We start from the raw sequence: 17,247 nt of genomic DNA on the forward strand, positions 1-17,247 counted from the left end.
AGGAGGGAGCAGGGACGGCCGGGGTGTGGGGGGGAGATGTCTTTATTCAACAGGTGGCTGGGGTCAAAGTCCCAGGTGTGGCCGGGGAGAGCTCCGGGGGTCAGAGGAGGGGCGTGAGGGCCTGGAGGGTGCGGGCGGCCAGGGCCCGGAGTCCGTGGGTGGGGGCCGAGCCGGCCAGCAGCAGCAGGAGGCGGCGCGGGCCGGCCCTCAGCGCGAAGAGCTTGTGGCCGCCTTGGCTGACCGCGTAGCAGCCCCGCGGCTGGGCCAGGGCCGGTGTGGGGCCCGAGCCGGCCTCTGACGGGGCTGCGGGGGAGCAAGAGGGGGAAAGATGAGGCCTTCCAGAGAGGCCCACGCTTCCGTCCCCACCCCTCGACGCCCCCGCCGTCACCTGGGCAGCCGTCGGAGGGCTCGGCAGCGAAGTGTTCGGCCGTGACGAAGGAGAACCACCAGCGGAGCAGCTTGCGCCGCTGGCTGGGGGCCGGGCCTGGATCGGGGAGGGGGCGTGACTGGATCTGGGGCCGGGCCGGGGGAGAAAACCATCCAGCCTCCCCTTTCCAGCCTCCCCTTCCCGGCCTCACCGCGGGGCCCGGCCTCCCGAACCCTTCTGACCTTCCCCGGCAGGCCCCCCAGGCTGGACGGTGAACAGGCAACGCCGCTGCTCCAGGTGGACGAACAGGAGGCTGGGGCCGGGGAAGGAGACAGAGCGGGAGAAGGTGGGTGGCGGGGGCTCCCCCCCACTCCCCACCCGAGGTCCGGCGCAGAGGGAGGGCGGTGGGGGAGGAGTTGCCCCCCCCTCCACGATTCTGGGGCAGAGTGGGACCTCCGACCACCCTCCGTGGGACTGTGGCGGCAAGGTGGGCCTGTGCCCCCTCCCCAGGGAGGGCAGGGGTGTGGTTACCCCAAGATGGCAGGGGCCAGCGTGAGGCTGGGGGGCAGCCCCCGGGGCAGGAGGAGGAGACAGGCTCTCAGCGGCTCAAGCAGCGGCTGCCACCACCGGTCCAGGAGCTGGAGGGGGACAGACGGTGGAGGCGGAGCGTCGGCGGCCGCCCCCCGAGACCGCTGGACGGTGCAGCCGGCGGGGGCGGGGCGACGCTCTGACCTGGGGGGTGAACTGGGCCAGGGCCGGGCCGGGCCCGCACAGCAGACCCAGCTCCAGGCCGGGCAGCAGCATCAAGGTCAGGAGGCGGTGGGGCACCTGGAGGGACGGACAGATGGACGGGCGCGGCGGCGGAGCCCTCCCGCTCCCTCCTGCCCCCCACTCTGGCTCCCCTCCCCCCCCGGGACCCTCTCCTCAAGTCCGCTTCGCCCAAGAGCGCCTCCACGGCCCCCTCACCGTGGGGCTGCCGTGGGGCAAGTAGACCGGGTAGTCCCGCGCTGAATGCGGAGGGAGGGTGCCCAGGAGCCAGGGCAGGAGGATGGACTCGGGCGCCGCCAGGCGCCACCAGCCCGGGGTGCCCGCTGCCACTCTCCCCCCGGCCACCAGGCACGCGAAGGCCGCTCCCACGGACTCGGCGAAGCCGGACAGGGCCTCCTGGGGGGATGGGAGGGAACGGGGAGGAAGGAAGATGGGGTGAGAATCTTCACCGCAGCAGCCAACACTGAGCCTGACAGTCTCCGCTTGCCAGCACAACTTAATTTTATTGATAACGATGACTGTGGTAGCAGACGTGTTAAGCGCTATTCTAAGACACGACAGACAGAACCAGTCCCTGCCCACGACAAGCTCACGGTCCACGCTGAGAGAACAGTTAATTCCCATTTTAGAGAGGAAGGAGCTGATGCCCAGGCAGGCTTACCCTGCAGGCAGTGAGCACTCCACTGCTTGATCAAGACTCCCGGCAGATTAGAACCCAGCCCGTTGGCTTTAATTGAGTTTTTACTGCGTGCAGAGCACTGGGTTTAGCCTCTGGGAGAGCAAGGCACGAGTCACGGATACATTCCCTGCCCACGGGGAGCTTGCGGTCTAGCCCAGGCCTGGGCTCTTCCCGCCCAGTCCGTCTGCGGGTGGGAGCTGGGGTGTCTTCGGTCCCTTCCCCACCCCCCATTACCTGCAGCAGGGGCCCGTCGGGGGACACGATGCAGTCCACGCACTGAGTCAGGTCTCCCACCCGCTCCGACTCACACAGCAGGCTGTCGATGAGGCCGTGACAAGCCTGGGGAAGGGGCCGGAGGGAGAGTGGGTGGGCGGTCAAGGCCCTGCTGACCCCCACAACCTCCCCCCCCCCCCCCCCCCCCCGGCCACTTACCCTCAGCTCCTTCTTGAGCCTCTCCACGTTGCGGATGTCGGTCAGCTCCTCCAGCCCGATCAGCAAGACCTGGAAGAGCCAGAGTCCGGGGCGGGGGGGGGGGGGGCCCTTGGCTCTCTGAAGTGGGGGGAGGGAAGGGAGGGATGGGGTTGGGGTCCCTGGGCCGGGAGGCGGCACGGGAGGGGGGGTTTGCGGGCATCTCACCATGGCCCCAAAAACCAGTTCCAGCAGCCGTTCCAGGCTCAGGGCCGAAGCCCCCTCCTCCGAGGACAAGACGATGAGAGTGATGCTGAGAAAGGGGGAGCGAGGGGTGAGGGGTTGGGCAGGTTGGCACCCCTATGTGGGAGCGCTGCCCCCCCCCCCGGTATGGTTTGATGGGATAGAGCACGGGCCTGGGAGTCGGAAGGACCTGGGTTCTAATCTCAGCTCCGCCGCGTCTGCTGTGTGACCGTGGGCAAGTCATTTCACTTCTCTGTGCCTCAGTTACCGCGTCGGTAGAAGTGAGGACAAAGACTTGGAGCCCCATGGGGGACAGGGACTGTGTCCGACCTAATTCCTATCTATCCCAGTTCTTAGAACAGCCTGTTGCTGGGTAGGGATTGCCTCTATATGTTGCCGAATTGTACTTTCCAAGCGTTTAGTACAGCGCTCTGCACACAGCAAGCGCTGTTCTAAGCTAAGAGTTATATGGGTTCTGATCCCGGCTCCGCCACTTATCTGCTGTGTGACCTTGTGCAGTCACTTCACTTCTCTGGGCCTCAGTGACCTCCTCTGTAAAATGGGGATTGAGACTGAGCCCCACTTGGGACAACCTGATTACCTTATATTTACCCCAGTGCTTGGGACAGTGGTTGGCACATAGTAAGCGCTTAACAAATACCATCATCATTATTATTATTCTCTTGAACTCTCCCAAGAACTTAGTACAGGGCTTTGCACTCAGTAAGGGCTCAATAAATACGACTGAATAAATGAAGTGCTCAATAAATACGACTGAATAAATGAAGTGCTCAATAAATACGACTGAATGAATGAATGTTCAATAAATATGACTGGATAAATGAAATAAGTGCTCAATAGATGAGTGAACGAATGAAGTATTATTAGTAAGCAGCGTGGCTGAGTGGAAAGAGCCCGGGCTTGGGAGTCACAGATCATGGGTTCAAATCCCGACTCCGCCGCTTGTGTGTGTGTGACTTTGGGCATGTCACTCCACTTCTCTGTGCCTCAATTCCCTCATCTGTAAAATGGGGGCTAAGCCTGTGAGCCCCAAGTGGGACCACCTGATCACCCTGTACCTGCCCCATCGCTTAGAACAGTGCTCGGCACATAGTAGTCGCTTAACAGACACCAACATTATTACTTCACTTCTCTGTGCCTCAGTGCCCTCATCTGGAAAACGGGGAAGGAGACGGTGCGCCACCTCACCACCCTGTATCTTCCCCAGCGCTTGGCACATAGTAGAGCACTTGGCACATAGAGAAGCAGCGTGGCTCAGGGGAAAGAGCCCGGGCTTGGGAGTCCGAGGTCATGAGTTCGAATCCCAGCTCTGCCACTTGTCAGCTGTGTGACTGTGGGCAAGTCACTTCACTTCTCTGGGCCTCAGTTCCCCCATCTGTAAAATGGGGATTAACTGTGAGCCTCACGTGGGACAATCTGATGACCCTGTATCTCCGCCAGCGCTTAGAACAGTGCTCGGCACATAGTAAGCGCTTAACAAATACCAACATTATTATAGTAAGCACTTAGCAAATACCATCATCATCATTATTATTCTATCGAACTCTCCCAAGCGCTTAGTACAGGTCTTTGCACTCAGTAAGCGCTCAATAAATACGCCTGAATGGATGAGGTAAGAAATGGCCACATTTATTATTATTATTATTATTATTATTACCTGTCGTGGAAGGTCTTCCACACGACGACGCTGTCTTCGGTGCGGGCGGAGGCCAGCCCGACGTCCAGATTGCGGCCAAACATGTGGACGCCATTGAGGGAGCCGATGACGGAGAAGGGGAGCTGGGGTGTGGGGGGGAAGGGGATGTGGCAGGTAAACTGAGGACCCCGGCGTGCGGGCCTCGCCCCCCTCCCCGTCCCCTCACCTGCTGGCGGGAGGGGAGGCCGGCCCGGCTGGTCCGGCAGAAGAGAGGGACGCCGCTGGTGGCCGTGAGGCAGAGCAGGTCCTTCCCCTTGTCCCCCATGGCGCCTCGGCCATCTTGCAGTCGCAGAGCACGCTGGGAAAGTTGGCCAACTAGGGCCGCCCCCGCTCCCCTCACGGAAGGCCCGGGACCCCGCCCGCTTCTTTCTTTTCTTTTCTTTTCTTTTCTTTTCTTTTCTTTTCTTTTCTTTTCTTTTCTTTTCTTTTCTTTTCTTTTCTTTTCTTTTCTTTCTTCTCTCTCTCTCTCTCTCTTCTCTTCCTTCCTTCCTTCCTTCCTTCCTTCCTTCCTTCCTTCCTTCCTTCCTTCCTTCCTTCCTTCCTTCCTTCCTTCCTTCCTTCCCTATCCTTTCCTTTTCCTTCCTTCCTTCCTTCCTTCCTTCCTTCCTTCCTTCCTTCCTTCCTTCCTTCCTTCCTTCCTTCCTTCCTTCCGTCCCCTTTCTTCCTTTTCTTTCTATCTTTCCTTCTCTTTCTTTCCTTCCTTTCCTTTTTTCTTTCTTTCTTTCTTTCTTTCTTTCTTTCTTTCTTTCTTTCTTTCTTTCTTTCTTTCTTTCTTTCTTTCTTTCTTTCTTTCTTTCTATCTTTCCTTCTCTTTCTTTCCTTCCCTCTTCTTTCTTTCTTTCTTTCTTTCTTTCTTTCTTTCTTTCTTTCTTTCTTTCTTTCTTTCTTTCTTTCTTTCTTTCTTTCTTTCTTTCTTTCTCTTTCTTTCTCCTTCTTTCTTTTCTTTCTTTTCTTTCTTTCTTTCCTTCTTTCTCCCTTCCTTCCTTCCTTCCTTCCTTCCTTCCTTCCTTCCTTCCTTCCTTCCTTCCTTCCTTCCTTCCTTCCTTCCTTCCTTCCTTCCTTCCTTCCTTCCTTCCCCTTTCCTTTCCTTCCTTCCCCTTTCCTTTCCTTCCTTCCCCTTTCCTTCCTTCCTTCCTTCCTTCCTTCCTTCCTTCCTTCCTTCCTTCCTTCCTTCCTTCCTTCCTTCCTTCCTTCCTTCCTTCCTTCCTTCCTTCCTTCCTTCCCATTCAGCGCCCACTGTGTGCAGACCACTCTACTAAGCGCTGGGGAGAGTAGCCCACCTCCTCCAGGAGGCCTTCTCAGACTGAGCCCCCCTTTCCCTCCGCTCCTCCTCCCATTCCCCGCTCTCCCGCCCTCAGCACTTATTTATTACTCTATTTATTTTGTTAATAATAATGTTGGTATTTGTTAAGCGCTTACTCTGTGCAGAGGACTGTTCTAAGCGCTGGGGGGGGGGATCCAGGGTCATCAGGTGGTCCCACGGGAGGCTCCCAGTCTCCATCCCCATTTGACAGATGAGGTCACTGAGGCCCAGAGAAGTGACTTGCCCACCGTCACACAGCTGACAAGTGGCAGAGTGGGGATTCGAACCCATGACCTCGGACTCCCAAGCCCGGGCTCTTTCCACTGAGCTGCTGCTTCCACCTTAATGAGGTGTATATTTTCATGATTCTATTTATCTTCAGGATATTGACATCTGACTACTTATTTTGCTGTCTCCCCACCCACCCCCCCCCCGTTAGACCGTGAGCCTGTCGTCGGGCAGGGACTGTCTCTATCTGTTGCCCAATTGTCCATTCCAAGCGCTTAGTCCAGTGCTCTGCACATAGTAAGCGCTCAATAAATACGATTGAATGAACATTATTACTCTATTTATTTTGTTAATGATGTGTCTACAACTAGGATTCTATTTATCTTGATGATGCCTGCCCCAGATTACATGTTTTGTTCTGTTTTGCTTTGTCTGTCTCCCCATTTGGACTGTGAGCCCGTTGTTAGGCAGAGATTGTCTCTGTTGCCGAAGCGTACTCTCCCAAGCGCTCAGCACATAGCAAGCGCTCAATAAGTACTATTGAATGAATATTATTTATTACTAGAGGTCGTGGGTTCTAATCCCGGCTCCGCCACCTGTCAGCTGTGTGACTTTGGGCAAGTCACTTGACTTCTCGGTGCCTCAGTGACTTCATCTGTCAAATGGGGATGGAGATGACCTGATGACAACCTGCTTCCCCTGGATCTCCCCCAGCGCTTAGAACAGTGCTCTGCACAGAGTAAGCGCTTAACAGATACCAACATTATGACGATTACGATTTGTGCGGCCGTCGGTGGGTGATTAAGTGGGGCCGACAGAGGGTGCGGACGGCCTTTCCAGGGACCGGCGGCCTCTAGGCGGGGGCGGGGCAGAAGGGCGGAAGGGGGCGGGGCCGGCATCGGCGGCTCGGCGTGCGACTCCGCGGCCTGCGTCGGCCCGAGCGACGCCGCCCCTGGGACTCCAGTGGACGGGCCGGGGAGTGGAGCGCCGAGCTGAGGCGGGGGTGAGCGGGGGGCGGGGGAGGGGGCAGGGCCCTGAGGGGGCGGCCTTGCCCGCCTCCCGTCGACGCTGAGGGCGCGGGGGGGGGGGGGGCGGGCCGGGTTGTGCGCCCTCGCGCCCCCCCGTCCTCGCGTCCCCCCCGTCCTCGCGTCCCCCCCGTCCTCGCGCCCCCCTCTGTCCTCGCGCCCCCCTCTGTCCTCGCGCCCCCCCGCCCTCGCGCCCCTCCGTCCTCGCGCTCCCGTCTTCGCGCCCCCCTGTCCTCGCGCCCCCCTCCGTCCTCGCGCCCCCCTCCGTCCTCGCGCCCCCCTCCGTCCTCGCGCTCCCCTGTCTTCGCGCCCCCTGTCCTCGCGCCCCGCTCTGTCCTCGCGCCCCCCTCCGTCCTCGCGCCCCCCTCCGTCCTCGCGCCCCCCTCCGTCCTCGCGCTCCCCTGTCTTCGCGCCCCCCGTCCTCGCGCCCCGCTCTGTCCTCGCGCCCCGCTCCGTCCTCGCGCCCCCCTCCGTCCTCGCGCGCCCCCACCCCGTCCTCGCGCGCCCCCGACTGTCCTCGCGCGCCCCCTGCCCTCGCTCGCGCCCCCCTGCCCTCGCTCGCGCCCCCCTGTCCCCGCAGGCAGACGGGCAGGCAGACGGGCAGGGAGGGCATGGGGGTGCCCGGGGCCGACAGCCCCGCCCGGGCCGGCGGCGCCCTGGTGGCCGACGTCGTCTTCGTCATCGAGGGAACCGCCAACCTGGGCCCCTACTTCGAGGCGCTGAGGAAACATTACCTGCTGCCCGCCATCGAGTGAGCCCACCCGGAACCCCCACGGCCAGGCCGCACACACCGCACCGCACCGCACACACCGCACACACCGCACACCACAACCCACGCCCCGCTCCGCCTCTGCTGCCCCCACAGCCTCCCATCCTCTCTCTGTCTGTGGGTGGGTGGGTGGGTGGGTGTGCGCGAAAGACTCGCCTTTTAGCCTACAACGTCTTGTGTCTGTGCGTTTTCCCTCACAGCCTCTCATGGTGGGAGTGTACAAGACTCACCGTTTACCCCACAACTTCTTGTGTGTGTGTGTTTTCCCCCACAACCTCTCATGGGGTGTGTGTGTGTGTGTGTAAATGACTCATTTTTTATCTTACAATTTCTTGTGTGTATTTTCCCTCACAACCTCTCATGGTAGGTGTGTGTATCTGTGTGTAACAGACTCACCTTGTACCCTACAACTTCTTGTCTGTGTGTGTGTGTTTTCCCTCACAATCTCTCATGGCGTGAGTCTGTGTATAAAAGGCTCACCTTTTACCCTACAATTTCTTGTGTGTATGTGTGTGTGTGTGTTTTCCCTCACAATCTCTCATGCTAGGTGTGTGTATCTGTGTGTAAAAGGCTCGCCTTTTACCCTACAACTTCTTGTGTGTGTGTGTGTGTTTTCCCCCACAACCTCTCATTGTGTGTGTGTGTGTAAATGACTCATCTTTTACCCTACAACTTCCTGTGTGTGTTTTCCCTCACAACCTCTCATGGTAGGTGTGTGTATCTTTGTGTAAAAGACTCGCGTTTTACCCTACAATTTCTTGTGTGTGTGTGTGTGTGTTTTCCCTCACAACCTCTCATGGCGTGAGTCTGTGTATAAAAGGCTCACCTTTTACCCTACAATTTCTTGTGTGTATGTGTGTGTGTGTGTGTTTTCCCTCACAACCTCTCATGGTAGGTGTGTGTATCTGTGTGTAAAAGGCTCACCTTTTACCCTACAACTTCTTGTGTGTGTGTCTGTTTTCCCCCACAACCTCTCATTGTGTGTGTGTAAATGACTCATCTTTTATCCTACAACTTCTTGTGTGTGTTTTCCCTCACAACCTCTCATGGTAGGTGTGTGTATCTGTGTGTAAAAGACTCACCTTTTACCCTACAACTTCTTGTGTGTGTGTCTGTTTTCCCCCACAACCTCTCATTGTGTGTGTGTGTGTGTGTGTGTGTGTAAATGACTCATCTTTTATCCTACAACTTCTTGTGTGTGTTTTCCCTCACAACCTCTCATGGTAGGTGTGTGTATCTGTGTGTAAAAGGCTCGCCTTTTACCCTACAACTTCTTGTGTGTGTGTGTGTCTGTGTGTGTTTTCCCCCACAACCTCTCATTGTGTGTGTGTAAATGACTCATCTTTTATCCTACAACTTCTTGTGTGTGTTTTCCCTCACAACCTCTCATGGTAGGTGTGTGTATCTGTGTGTAAAAGACTCGCGTTTTACCCTACAATGTCTTGTGTGTGTGTGTGTGTTCCCTCACAACCTCTCATGGCGTGTGTCTGTGTGTAACAGACTCACCTTTTATCCTACAACTTCTTGTGTGTGTGTTTTCCCTCACAACCTCTCATGGTGTGTGTGTGTTTGTTTTGTCCTGCTTTGCTCTGCCATCCGTCTCCCCCGATTAGACCGTGAGCCCGTCGTCGGGCAGGGATGGTCTCTCTCTCTGTTGCCCAATTGTCCATTCCAAGCGCTTAGTCCAGTGCTCTGCATACAGTAAGCGCTCAATAAATACGATTAAATGAATGAATGAATGAATGAATAAAAGACTCGCCTTTTATCCTACAACTTCCTGTGTGTGTTTTCCCTCACAACCTCTCACTCTGTATATGTGTAAAAGACTCATCTCTTATCCTACAACTTCTTGTGTGTGTGTTTCCCCCCCCCCGGCCTCTCGTGTGTCTGTGTAAATGACTCAACTTTTAGCCTCAGCTTCCCGTGTGCGTTTTCCCTCACAACCTCTCATTGTGTGTGTGTGTGTGTGTGTGTAAAAGACTTGCCTTTTACCCTACAACTTCTTATGTATGTGTGTGTTTCCCCATACAGCCTCTCATTGGTTGTGTGTGTAAAAGACTCATCTTTTATCCTACAACTTCGTGTGTGTGTGTGTGTGTGTGTGCAGAAGACTCATCTTTTATCCTACGACTTCGTGTGAGTGTGTGTAAAAGCCTCATCTTTTATCCTACAACTTCGTGTGTGTGTGTGTGTAAAAGACTCAACTATCGTACAACTTCATGTGTGTGTATAAGACTCATCTTTTATTGTATATCTTCGTGTGTGTATAAGACATCTTTTACCCTACAACTTGTGTGTATATATGTGTAGAAAAGACTCATCTTTTCCCCCACAACCTCTCATCGTGTGTGTGTGTGTGTAAAAGACTTCTTTTCTCCTACAACTTTTAGTGTGTGGATACATGTGTGTAAAAGACTCATCTTTTCCCCACAGCCTCTCATCACATGTGTGTGGAAGACACTTCTTTTCCCCTACAACTTCTCGTGTGTGTGTAAGACACTTTTTTCCCCCCTCAACTTCTCATGTGTGTGTAAGACACTTCTTTTCCCCTACAACTTCTCATGTGTAAGACACTTCTTTTGCCCTACAACTTCTCGTGTGTGTGCCACTTCTTTTCCTCTACAACTTCTACTGTGTGTATGTGTCTGTAAAAGACTCATCTTTTTTCCTACAACCTCTCATTTGTGTGTGTGTGTGTATAAGACTTTCCCACAATCTCCCATCGTGTATATGTGTGTAAAAGACTGGTTTTTCCCCTTGCAACCTCTTATTGTGTGTGTTTGTGTAATAGACTCTTCCCCTACAACTTCTAGTATGTGTGTGCATGAAAGACTCGTCTTTTCCCCTACAATCTCTCGTCGTGCATGTGTAAAAGACTCGTCATTTCGCCCTCCACCTCTCGTGTGCGTGTGTGTGTATCTACCATTCACCTTTTCCCTGAATTTATCGTGCGGGTCTCTTAAAGATATCTTCCTCCAACCTCTCGTCGTGGGTGTCTGTACATGTTAGACTCGTCTCCCCCCGCCCCCAACCTCATTGTATGGGTGTGTTTAAAAGACTCCTCATCCCCCCTCCAACCTTTCTCTCTCCCCCTTGCCCTCCCAGGTATTTCAACGGAGGCCCCCCGGCAGAGACCGACTTCGGGGGAGACGTGAGTAGGGATCTGGCGGGGCCAGGCACCCCAGGCCAGACCTTGTGTGGACCTGAATCCCTGGCGCGGCCTCGTATCCACCTGTCCCCGTGGGCCTCGGGGAACTCCAGCTTCCCCCTCTTGGCCCGCAGCCCGAGCGACCCCGGGGTCCCTATAGGGGTGGGGGCGACGGACCTCGGGGTCCTTGAGAAGGGAAAGCTTGGACGCCAGGCTGCCTGGCTTCCCACCCGCCCGTGACCTCGCCTGTCTTCCTTCAGTATGGGGGCACTCAGTACAGTCTGGTCGTCTTCAACACGGTGGACTGCGCCCCGGAGTCATACGTCCAGTGCCACGCTCCCACCAGCAGCGCCTACGAGTTTGTCACCTGGCTCGATGGGATCCAGTGAGTCTGGGCGGGGGCCGGGGAGGTCAGAGGGCCCGGGGCTTCCCGGGGAACCCGCCGGGGCCCCGGGGAAGAGGGAGGGAGACCGAGGTTGGGGCGGTGGGGAGGAGGGGGCCGGGGAGGGAGAAGAAGAAAGGCCCCCGATGGGGGAGGGACGGCAGCTGAGCCCCCCGCCCCACGCTGTCCACCAGGTTCATGGGCGGGGGCGGCGAGAGCTGCAGCCTCATCGCCGAGGGGCTCAGCACCGCCCTGCAGCTGTTCGACGACTTTAAGAAGATGAGGGAGCAGATGTGAGTGCTGGGGGAGGAGCAGCGGCTGTGTTTGTTGCTGTATTGTACTCTCCCAAGCGCTTAGTCCAGTGCTTTGCACACAGTAAGCGCCCACTACATTCGATTGAATGAATGAATGCTTCACCTCGCCCCGCCCCCGTCTCAGAATCGGGAGGACGTCACTTCCTGATAGCACTTCCCATCTCCAGATGGTCATCGGTCCCACCCCACGGGCCCTCCCTGCCACCCGCGTCTCTCCACCCCTTCGCCGTGTCGCCCCCGTTGGGCCTCTTGCTTCCCGGTTTTCTTGTCTCTGCTCCCCGGTCAAGGGCGGGGCAGACGATCGGCGGGGAGGCGGTGGCGGCCGCTCGGGCCCCGCTCTGGATCTGCTCGCTTTCCTCCCGGTCCCCTGACGCACTTCTGTCTGCCTGTCCGCCCACAGCGGGCAAACCCACAAGGTCTGTCTCCTGATCTGCAATTCGCCCCCGTACCTACTCCCTGCCGTGGAGAGCACAACGTACTCGGGCTACACGACCGAGAGCCTGGTGCAGAAGATCGGAGAGGTGAGGGGTGGGCGGGAGCGGGCGGGGCCGCGACGGTGCTCTGGGCAGGAGGCGCCCGGCGAAGGCACGTCTTCCCCTCGGTGCCCGCTCGCGGTTGGGGGGAGCCCGGCGGGTGCATGGGGAGAAGCGAGAGGGGAGGAGGGCAGGGAGGCCTGGGATCCAGAGGGGAGCGGGAACGGGGTGGTGGGGGATTGGGGCCAGGAGGCGGGTGGCCTCGGTCCCTAACCCGCTCTCTCTCTCCCCCCCCTGCAGCGCGGCATCCATTTCTCCATCATCTCCCCCCGGAAGTTGCCGGCGCTGCGGCTGCTGTTTGAAAAGGCCGCGTCGCCCCCCGCCATCCTGGAGCAGCAGGCCAAGGATGTGAGCCAGGATCCACGCCACATGGTGCTGGTGCGGGGCCTGGTGCTTCCTGGTGAGCGGGCGCGGGCCCCGGCTGGAGGGGGAGGGGCCTCTGTCCCTCTTCACTCATTCATTCAGTCGTATTTACTGAGCGCTTACCGTGTGCAGAGCACTGTACCGACCGCATGGAAGGGTGCGAGAGAACAGTAAACAGAAACCTTCCCTGCCCGCAACGAGCTCACAGTCTAAAAGGGGCGACAGCAATAAGTAATTGACAACGGTGGACGTGAGCTGTGGGGGGGAGTGAAGCTACTTCCCCTTTGATTGGCCTCTGTCTCTGCCTCTCTCGCAGTTGGAGGGGGCTCGGCCACGGGTTCCCTCCCGACCAAGCAGCCGGTCCCGCTGCCCCCGGCCCCGGCCCCCGGCCCCCAGCTCTCGTCCGCTCCGGCTCAGGCGCTGCCCCCCGTTTCTCAAGCCTATCAGGTACGGAGCCCTGGCCCTCCTCGCCTCCCCTCCCACGTGGTCTCCCTCTTTCTCCTTCCCGGGCACGGTTCAACCCCTGCCCCTCTGTGGAGTTTGCAGGACCAGCTGATGCTGGACCCCCACAATCTCGGGGGGGTCCTGTGGGTCTTTGACTTCACGGGAAACGTGGTCTTTGTAGGTAGGCCAGGCCAGAAGAACCGCCCACCCCGCCAAATGAAATAACAGGGGGATCTTTTAAGGACTTACTCTGTGCCAGGCACTTTGTGAACCACTGAGGTGGATACGAGCAAATCGGATTGGACAGAGTCCCTGTCCCACGTGGGGCTCACGGTCTTAATCCCCATTTTACAGATGAGATAACCGAGGCCCAGAGAAGCAGAGTGACTTGCCCAGGGTCACCCTGCAGATGAGGGGCAGAACCGGGTTTAGAACCCAGGTCCTACTGACTCCAGCCCGTGCTCTGTCCACTAGGCCACGCTGCCTTAGGCTCCTCAGTGGGAGCAGAAGGGACCTGGGCCAACTTCCCGGGGGCCGGGTTGGGCCCGGACGCTACGAGGCCGATGGCCCCGGGCCCCGAGGGGCAAATCCGTGCCGCCACGGGACGGACCAAGGCCGGGGCCTGAACTCATTGAGTGGGGCCCGGTCCCCACTTCCCCCCATCTCCCCGTCCTCCCCTCCGGCCCAAACCTTCCCTCCATGACCTCCCCTCTTGGCCCATCCCCAGGTCTCCAGCAACCTCAGTGCAGCCCAGGTGGCGGCTCAGAACGCCGTGGAGGCTGCCAAGAACCAGAAAGCTGGACTGGGCCCTCGTTGTGAGTCGTGTGTGTGTGTGTGTGTGTGTACCCACGAGTGCAGAACGAGGGGTGGATGTGGGGGTCGTTGGGACCTCCCTGAGGGAGGGGAAGCCCCAGGGTCAGGGGTGCAGGTGGCGATCTCTAGACTTCGTGTGTGTGTGTGTGTCTGACCCGCCTGCTTCTCCTCCCCCGCAGTCTCCCCCATCACTCCGCTGCAGTCGACCACCTCGGGCGTCGGGCCCCCGTTCAGCCAGGCCTCGGCCCCTCAGATGGCTCCCGGGGCCCCCGGGGCCCCCAAGCTGCCCCCTACCGCCTCGCAGCCCAACCTGGTCTCCACGGTCACCACCGGCTCCGGCCTGGCCCCCCAGCCCCAGCCGGGGGCCCCTTCTTTGGTACGGACCGCTCCCCCTCGTTCCTCCCCCGAGCCCACCCCTTCCCCCCCGCCGGGAGCCACGTTCACCTTTCTCCACGGTCCCCTCCAGCCCACCGGCGTGGCCCCCGGAGGGGTGTCGGCCGCCCCCCAGGCCCCGATCGGAGCCCCCCAGCTGCCCGGCGCCCAGCAGTCGGTCACCAACAAAGTCCTGGCCTGGAGTGGCGTGCTGGAGTGGCAAGAGGTGAGGGGAACCGGGAGGTGGCCGGGGACGGCACCGGGCCTCGGGGCAGGCTGGGCGGGGCCGGAGGAACCGGGAGGGGCCGCGGCCCTCCTTCCACCCCCCTGACTCCCCCCCACCATCCCAGAAGCCCAAACCGGCCTCTGTCGACGCCAACACCAAGCTGACCCGCTCCCTGCCCTGCCAGGTCTACGTCAACCCTGGCGAGAACCTGTAAGTGTGGGCGGCGGAAGCCAAGGGGGTTGGGGTTCACGGACTGGTGTGGGGCGGGGAGTGGCGAAGACGGCTTCGGGCGGGGGTGGGGTGGGGTAGGCCCGACATTTCCTGCCAGCTTCTCTCTCCCCCTTCCAGGAAGACAGACCAGTGGCCCCAGAAGCTGATCATGCAGCTGATTCCACAGCAACTTCTGGTGAGGTCGCGGGTGGGGCTGGTGGGAGTCCTAGATTGCATCCCCCTCCTCCTGCCCTGCTCCTCCCAGGATAAGAATAATAATTATGGTATCTATTAAGCGCTTACCATGCGCCAAGCACTGTTCTGAGCGCTGGGGTAGATAGAGGGTAATCTGGTTGTCCTATGAGGGGCTCACACTTTTAATCCCCATTTTCCAGATGAGGTAGCTGAGGAACAGAGAAGCTAAGTGACTTGTCCAAGGTCACACAACGGACAAGCGGCGGAGGCTCTTTCCACTGAGCCCCGCCGCCGACCGTGCGGGTTAAGCGCTCACAGCGGGCCAAGCACCGTATCGGAGCCCGGGGTTGACGTAGGGCCGGCTGGCCGGTTTCCTTCCCCCGTCCACACCCGGTTTCCGTCGGTCAGCCCGGACTCTTTCATTTCCCCTTCCCTGTCTGTCTCCCGCCCTCCCCGGCTCCGCGCAGACCACCCTGGGCCCTCTCTTCCGAAACTCCCGCATGGTCCAGTTCCACTTCACCAACAAGGACCTGGAGTCCCTGAAGGGCCTGTACCGCATCATGGGCAACGGCTTCGTGAGTCCGGGGGGCCGGAGGGAGGAGGGGGAAGCCGGGGGCTCCGGTGGGAGCCGCTGCCCGAGCTCCTCCTCCAGCTCTTCCTCTTCTTCCCACTCTCTCTCTCCCGCTCCCGGCCTCAGGCGGGCTGCGTGCATTTCCCCCACACGGCCCCGTGCGAGGTGCGCGTCCTCATGCTGCTCTACTCCTCCAAGAAGAAGATCTTCATGGGGCTCATCCCCTTCGACCAGAGCGGCTTCGTCAACGGCATCCGCCAGGTCATCACCAACCACAAGCAGGTGCAGCAGCACAAGCTGGAGCAGCAGCAGCAACAGCGCGGGGTGAGGGTCCGTCCGGCCGCGCCCCCCCCCCCCCCCCCCGACCTCCCTCCCACCCTCCTTCCCACTCTCCACTTGCAGCACGGTGGATCGAGTTTAGACTGGGGGCAAGGATCTTCTCAGGAGGCGGGGTTAGGCCGCCCCCCCTCTCCAGCCCTCCGTCCCCCCTCTCCAGCCCTCCGTCCCCAAGCTCATCCTCCTCTCTCCCTCCTCCCCCCATGCCACAGATCGGCGGGCAGCAGGGGCCCCCCGGCCTGGCAGCCGCTGGCCAAGTCCCGCTCTTGGAGGAGCCGCAACGACCCCCGCAGAACCTGGTGAGGGGCCTCGGGTGGGGGGAGAGAGGGAGAGAGAAAATGTGTGTGTTTGTGTGTACCCGTGTATGTAGTGGGGGGAGGAGGGGGCAGGGAAAGTAAAAGTGATGCCTGACTCCAGGCCTTTCTTGGGTGTCTCCTGACCTTCGACCCTTCCTTGGTGGGGGCGGGAGGGGGTTGCGCCCCTCTGACCGTGCCCCCCTCCGTCTCTCTCTCCCCTCCCCCAGTTACAGCTCCGGGCCCAGCAGCAGCAGCAGGGAGGCGGCGGAGGAGGCGGCGGCGGGGGAGCCGGAGGGCAGCCCCCTCCCCCTCCGGGCCCCACTCCTCCCTCCGGCCCACCCCCCGTGCCGGCTCCGGCGGGGGCCCTGCTGCGCCCCCAGAACCCCGGGGCCAATCCCCAGCTGCGCAGTCTGCTCCTGAGCCAGCCCCCGCCGGTGAGCCCCCTCCCCGGACCCGCTTCCAGCCGACTCCCGAGCCCACGGAGGGGAGGGGTGAGGCGGGTGGGGGACGGGGACCACCCGGCGCCGGGGGCTCCGGGGAGCCGAGGACCGTCCTGACCTCCGTCTCCCCTCTCTCCCCCCACCAGCCCCAAGCCGGGCTGCCCCCCACCCAGCCGCAGCCGCAGCCCCCGCTGCACCACCTCCCGCCGGGGGCTCCCACCCTGCTGCCTCCCCCGCACCAAGGTCTGGGCCAGCCCCCCTTGCAGATGGCGCCGGGGCCCCCTCTCCTGCACGCGCCCCCCACCCAGGCGTGGCCCGGACAGATGGCCCCTCGGGCCCCCCTGCCAGGTACCAGGGGAGCGGGGGCGGCGGGGGAAGACAGACTGGGAGAGTGACTGAACCAGTGAACCGGAAAACTCTGCTTGCACAGTTGGGAAGGGCCCTCAACCCCTGGGCCAATTTTCCGGAAACTGAGTTCCCCCACCCCGGCTTGGCCGGGCTCCTTGTCGGTCCGTAGAGTCTTGTAGAGACGGGTCCTGAGAAACCTCCGGTTGAGAAGGGGACCCCGTGCCCCTGCAGGGGCACCAAATGGCTACCGTCCCGGACCCCTTTCCCCCGGAGTCGGCTACTGGATCCGACCCACCGGCCCCAACGTCAGCCGCGGGAAGGGACTGGAATTGAGGGGGTGGCCCCAGAGGTCCCATTGCATCTCTCTCCTGATCCTCTGGGCTACCCCGAGGCTCCAGGCCGGGAAGCTGACGGGCCTGGGAGTTCCAGGCTCCCCCGCGTTAAGTCTTCCTCCCCATCTCTAGGTCAGATGCTCCTGAGTTCGGGACCCAGGGGTCCGGTGCCACAGCCCGGCCTGCAGCAGGTGCAGGCTCCCAGCGTCATGGAAGAAGACATCCTCAGGGATTTAATTTGAGCCCCGTCGCCCCCTCTTCTCTCTGTACAGTCCCCCCTCCCAATAAATTCTTTGCTCCCGGCACCACCTCTGCCTCTCTGCCACCCGGCGCCATCACCGGCCCCGACCGCCCCAGCCGGGGAGCTCTACTTTCTACCTTCTAACCCTGATCCTTCCCGCTGCAACACCTGCTCCT

At 60.0% G+C, this 17,247-nt stretch overlaps 2 protein-coding genes across 3 annotated transcripts; one reads left to right on the top strand and one right to left on the bottom strand.

The window, feature by feature from the left end:
• Positions 1-23: 23 nt before the first annotated feature.
• On the bottom strand, positions 24-4,505 carry FUZ (fuzzy planar cell polarity protein). The gene is made up of 11 exons (XM_029074234.2): positions 4,349-4,505; positions 4,144-4,265; positions 2,451-2,535; positions 2,247-2,315; positions 2,049-2,153; positions 1,334-1,531; positions 1,100-1,195; positions 899-1,005; positions 610-680; positions 389-484; positions 24-303 (listed from the first exon to the last, which is right to left on the bottom strand). The coding sequence occupies exons 1-11, from the start codon at positions 4,445-4,447 to the stop codon at positions 101-103; spliced, it is 1,251 nt and encodes a 416-aa protein (XP_028930067.1). The 5' UTR covers positions 4,448-4,505; the 3' UTR covers positions 24-100.
• A 2,759-nt stretch (positions 4,506-7,264) lies between these two features.
• MED25 (mediator complex subunit 25) lies at positions 7,265-17,135 on the top strand. Of its 2 annotated transcripts, none has more exons than XM_029074231.2 (18): positions 7,265-7,489; positions 10,613-10,658; positions 10,916-11,040; positions 11,232-11,330; positions 11,752-11,872; positions 12,125-12,284; positions 12,564-12,694; positions 13,419-13,506; positions 13,684-13,880; positions 13,971-14,102; positions 14,230-14,312; positions 14,451-14,508; positions 14,975-15,082; positions 15,205-15,402; positions 15,627-15,713; positions 15,938-16,144; positions 16,297-16,498; positions 16,963-17,135. In XM_029074231.2, exons 1-18 carry the CDS (start codon positions 7,350-7,352, stop codon positions 17,070-17,072), a joined length of 2,292 nt encoding a protein of 763 aa, XP_028930064.1. In that variant the 5' UTR covers positions 7,265-7,349; the 3' UTR covers positions 17,073-17,135. The 2 variants fall into 2 exon arrangements, with proteins under 2 accessions (XP_028930064.1, XP_028930063.1); XM_029074230.2 differs by having other exon boundaries at positions 7,266-7,489; positions 14,227-14,312.
• Positions 17,136-17,247: the final 112 nt, after the last annotated feature.

Source organism: Ornithorhynchus anatinus, chromosome 10, assembly GCF_004115215.2.
Source record: "Ornithorhynchus anatinus isolate Pmale09 chromosome 10, mOrnAna1.pri.v4, whole genome shotgun sequence".
Lineage (NCBI taxonomy): Eukaryota > Metazoa > Chordata > Mammalia > Monotremata > Ornithorhynchidae > Ornithorhynchus > Ornithorhynchus anatinus.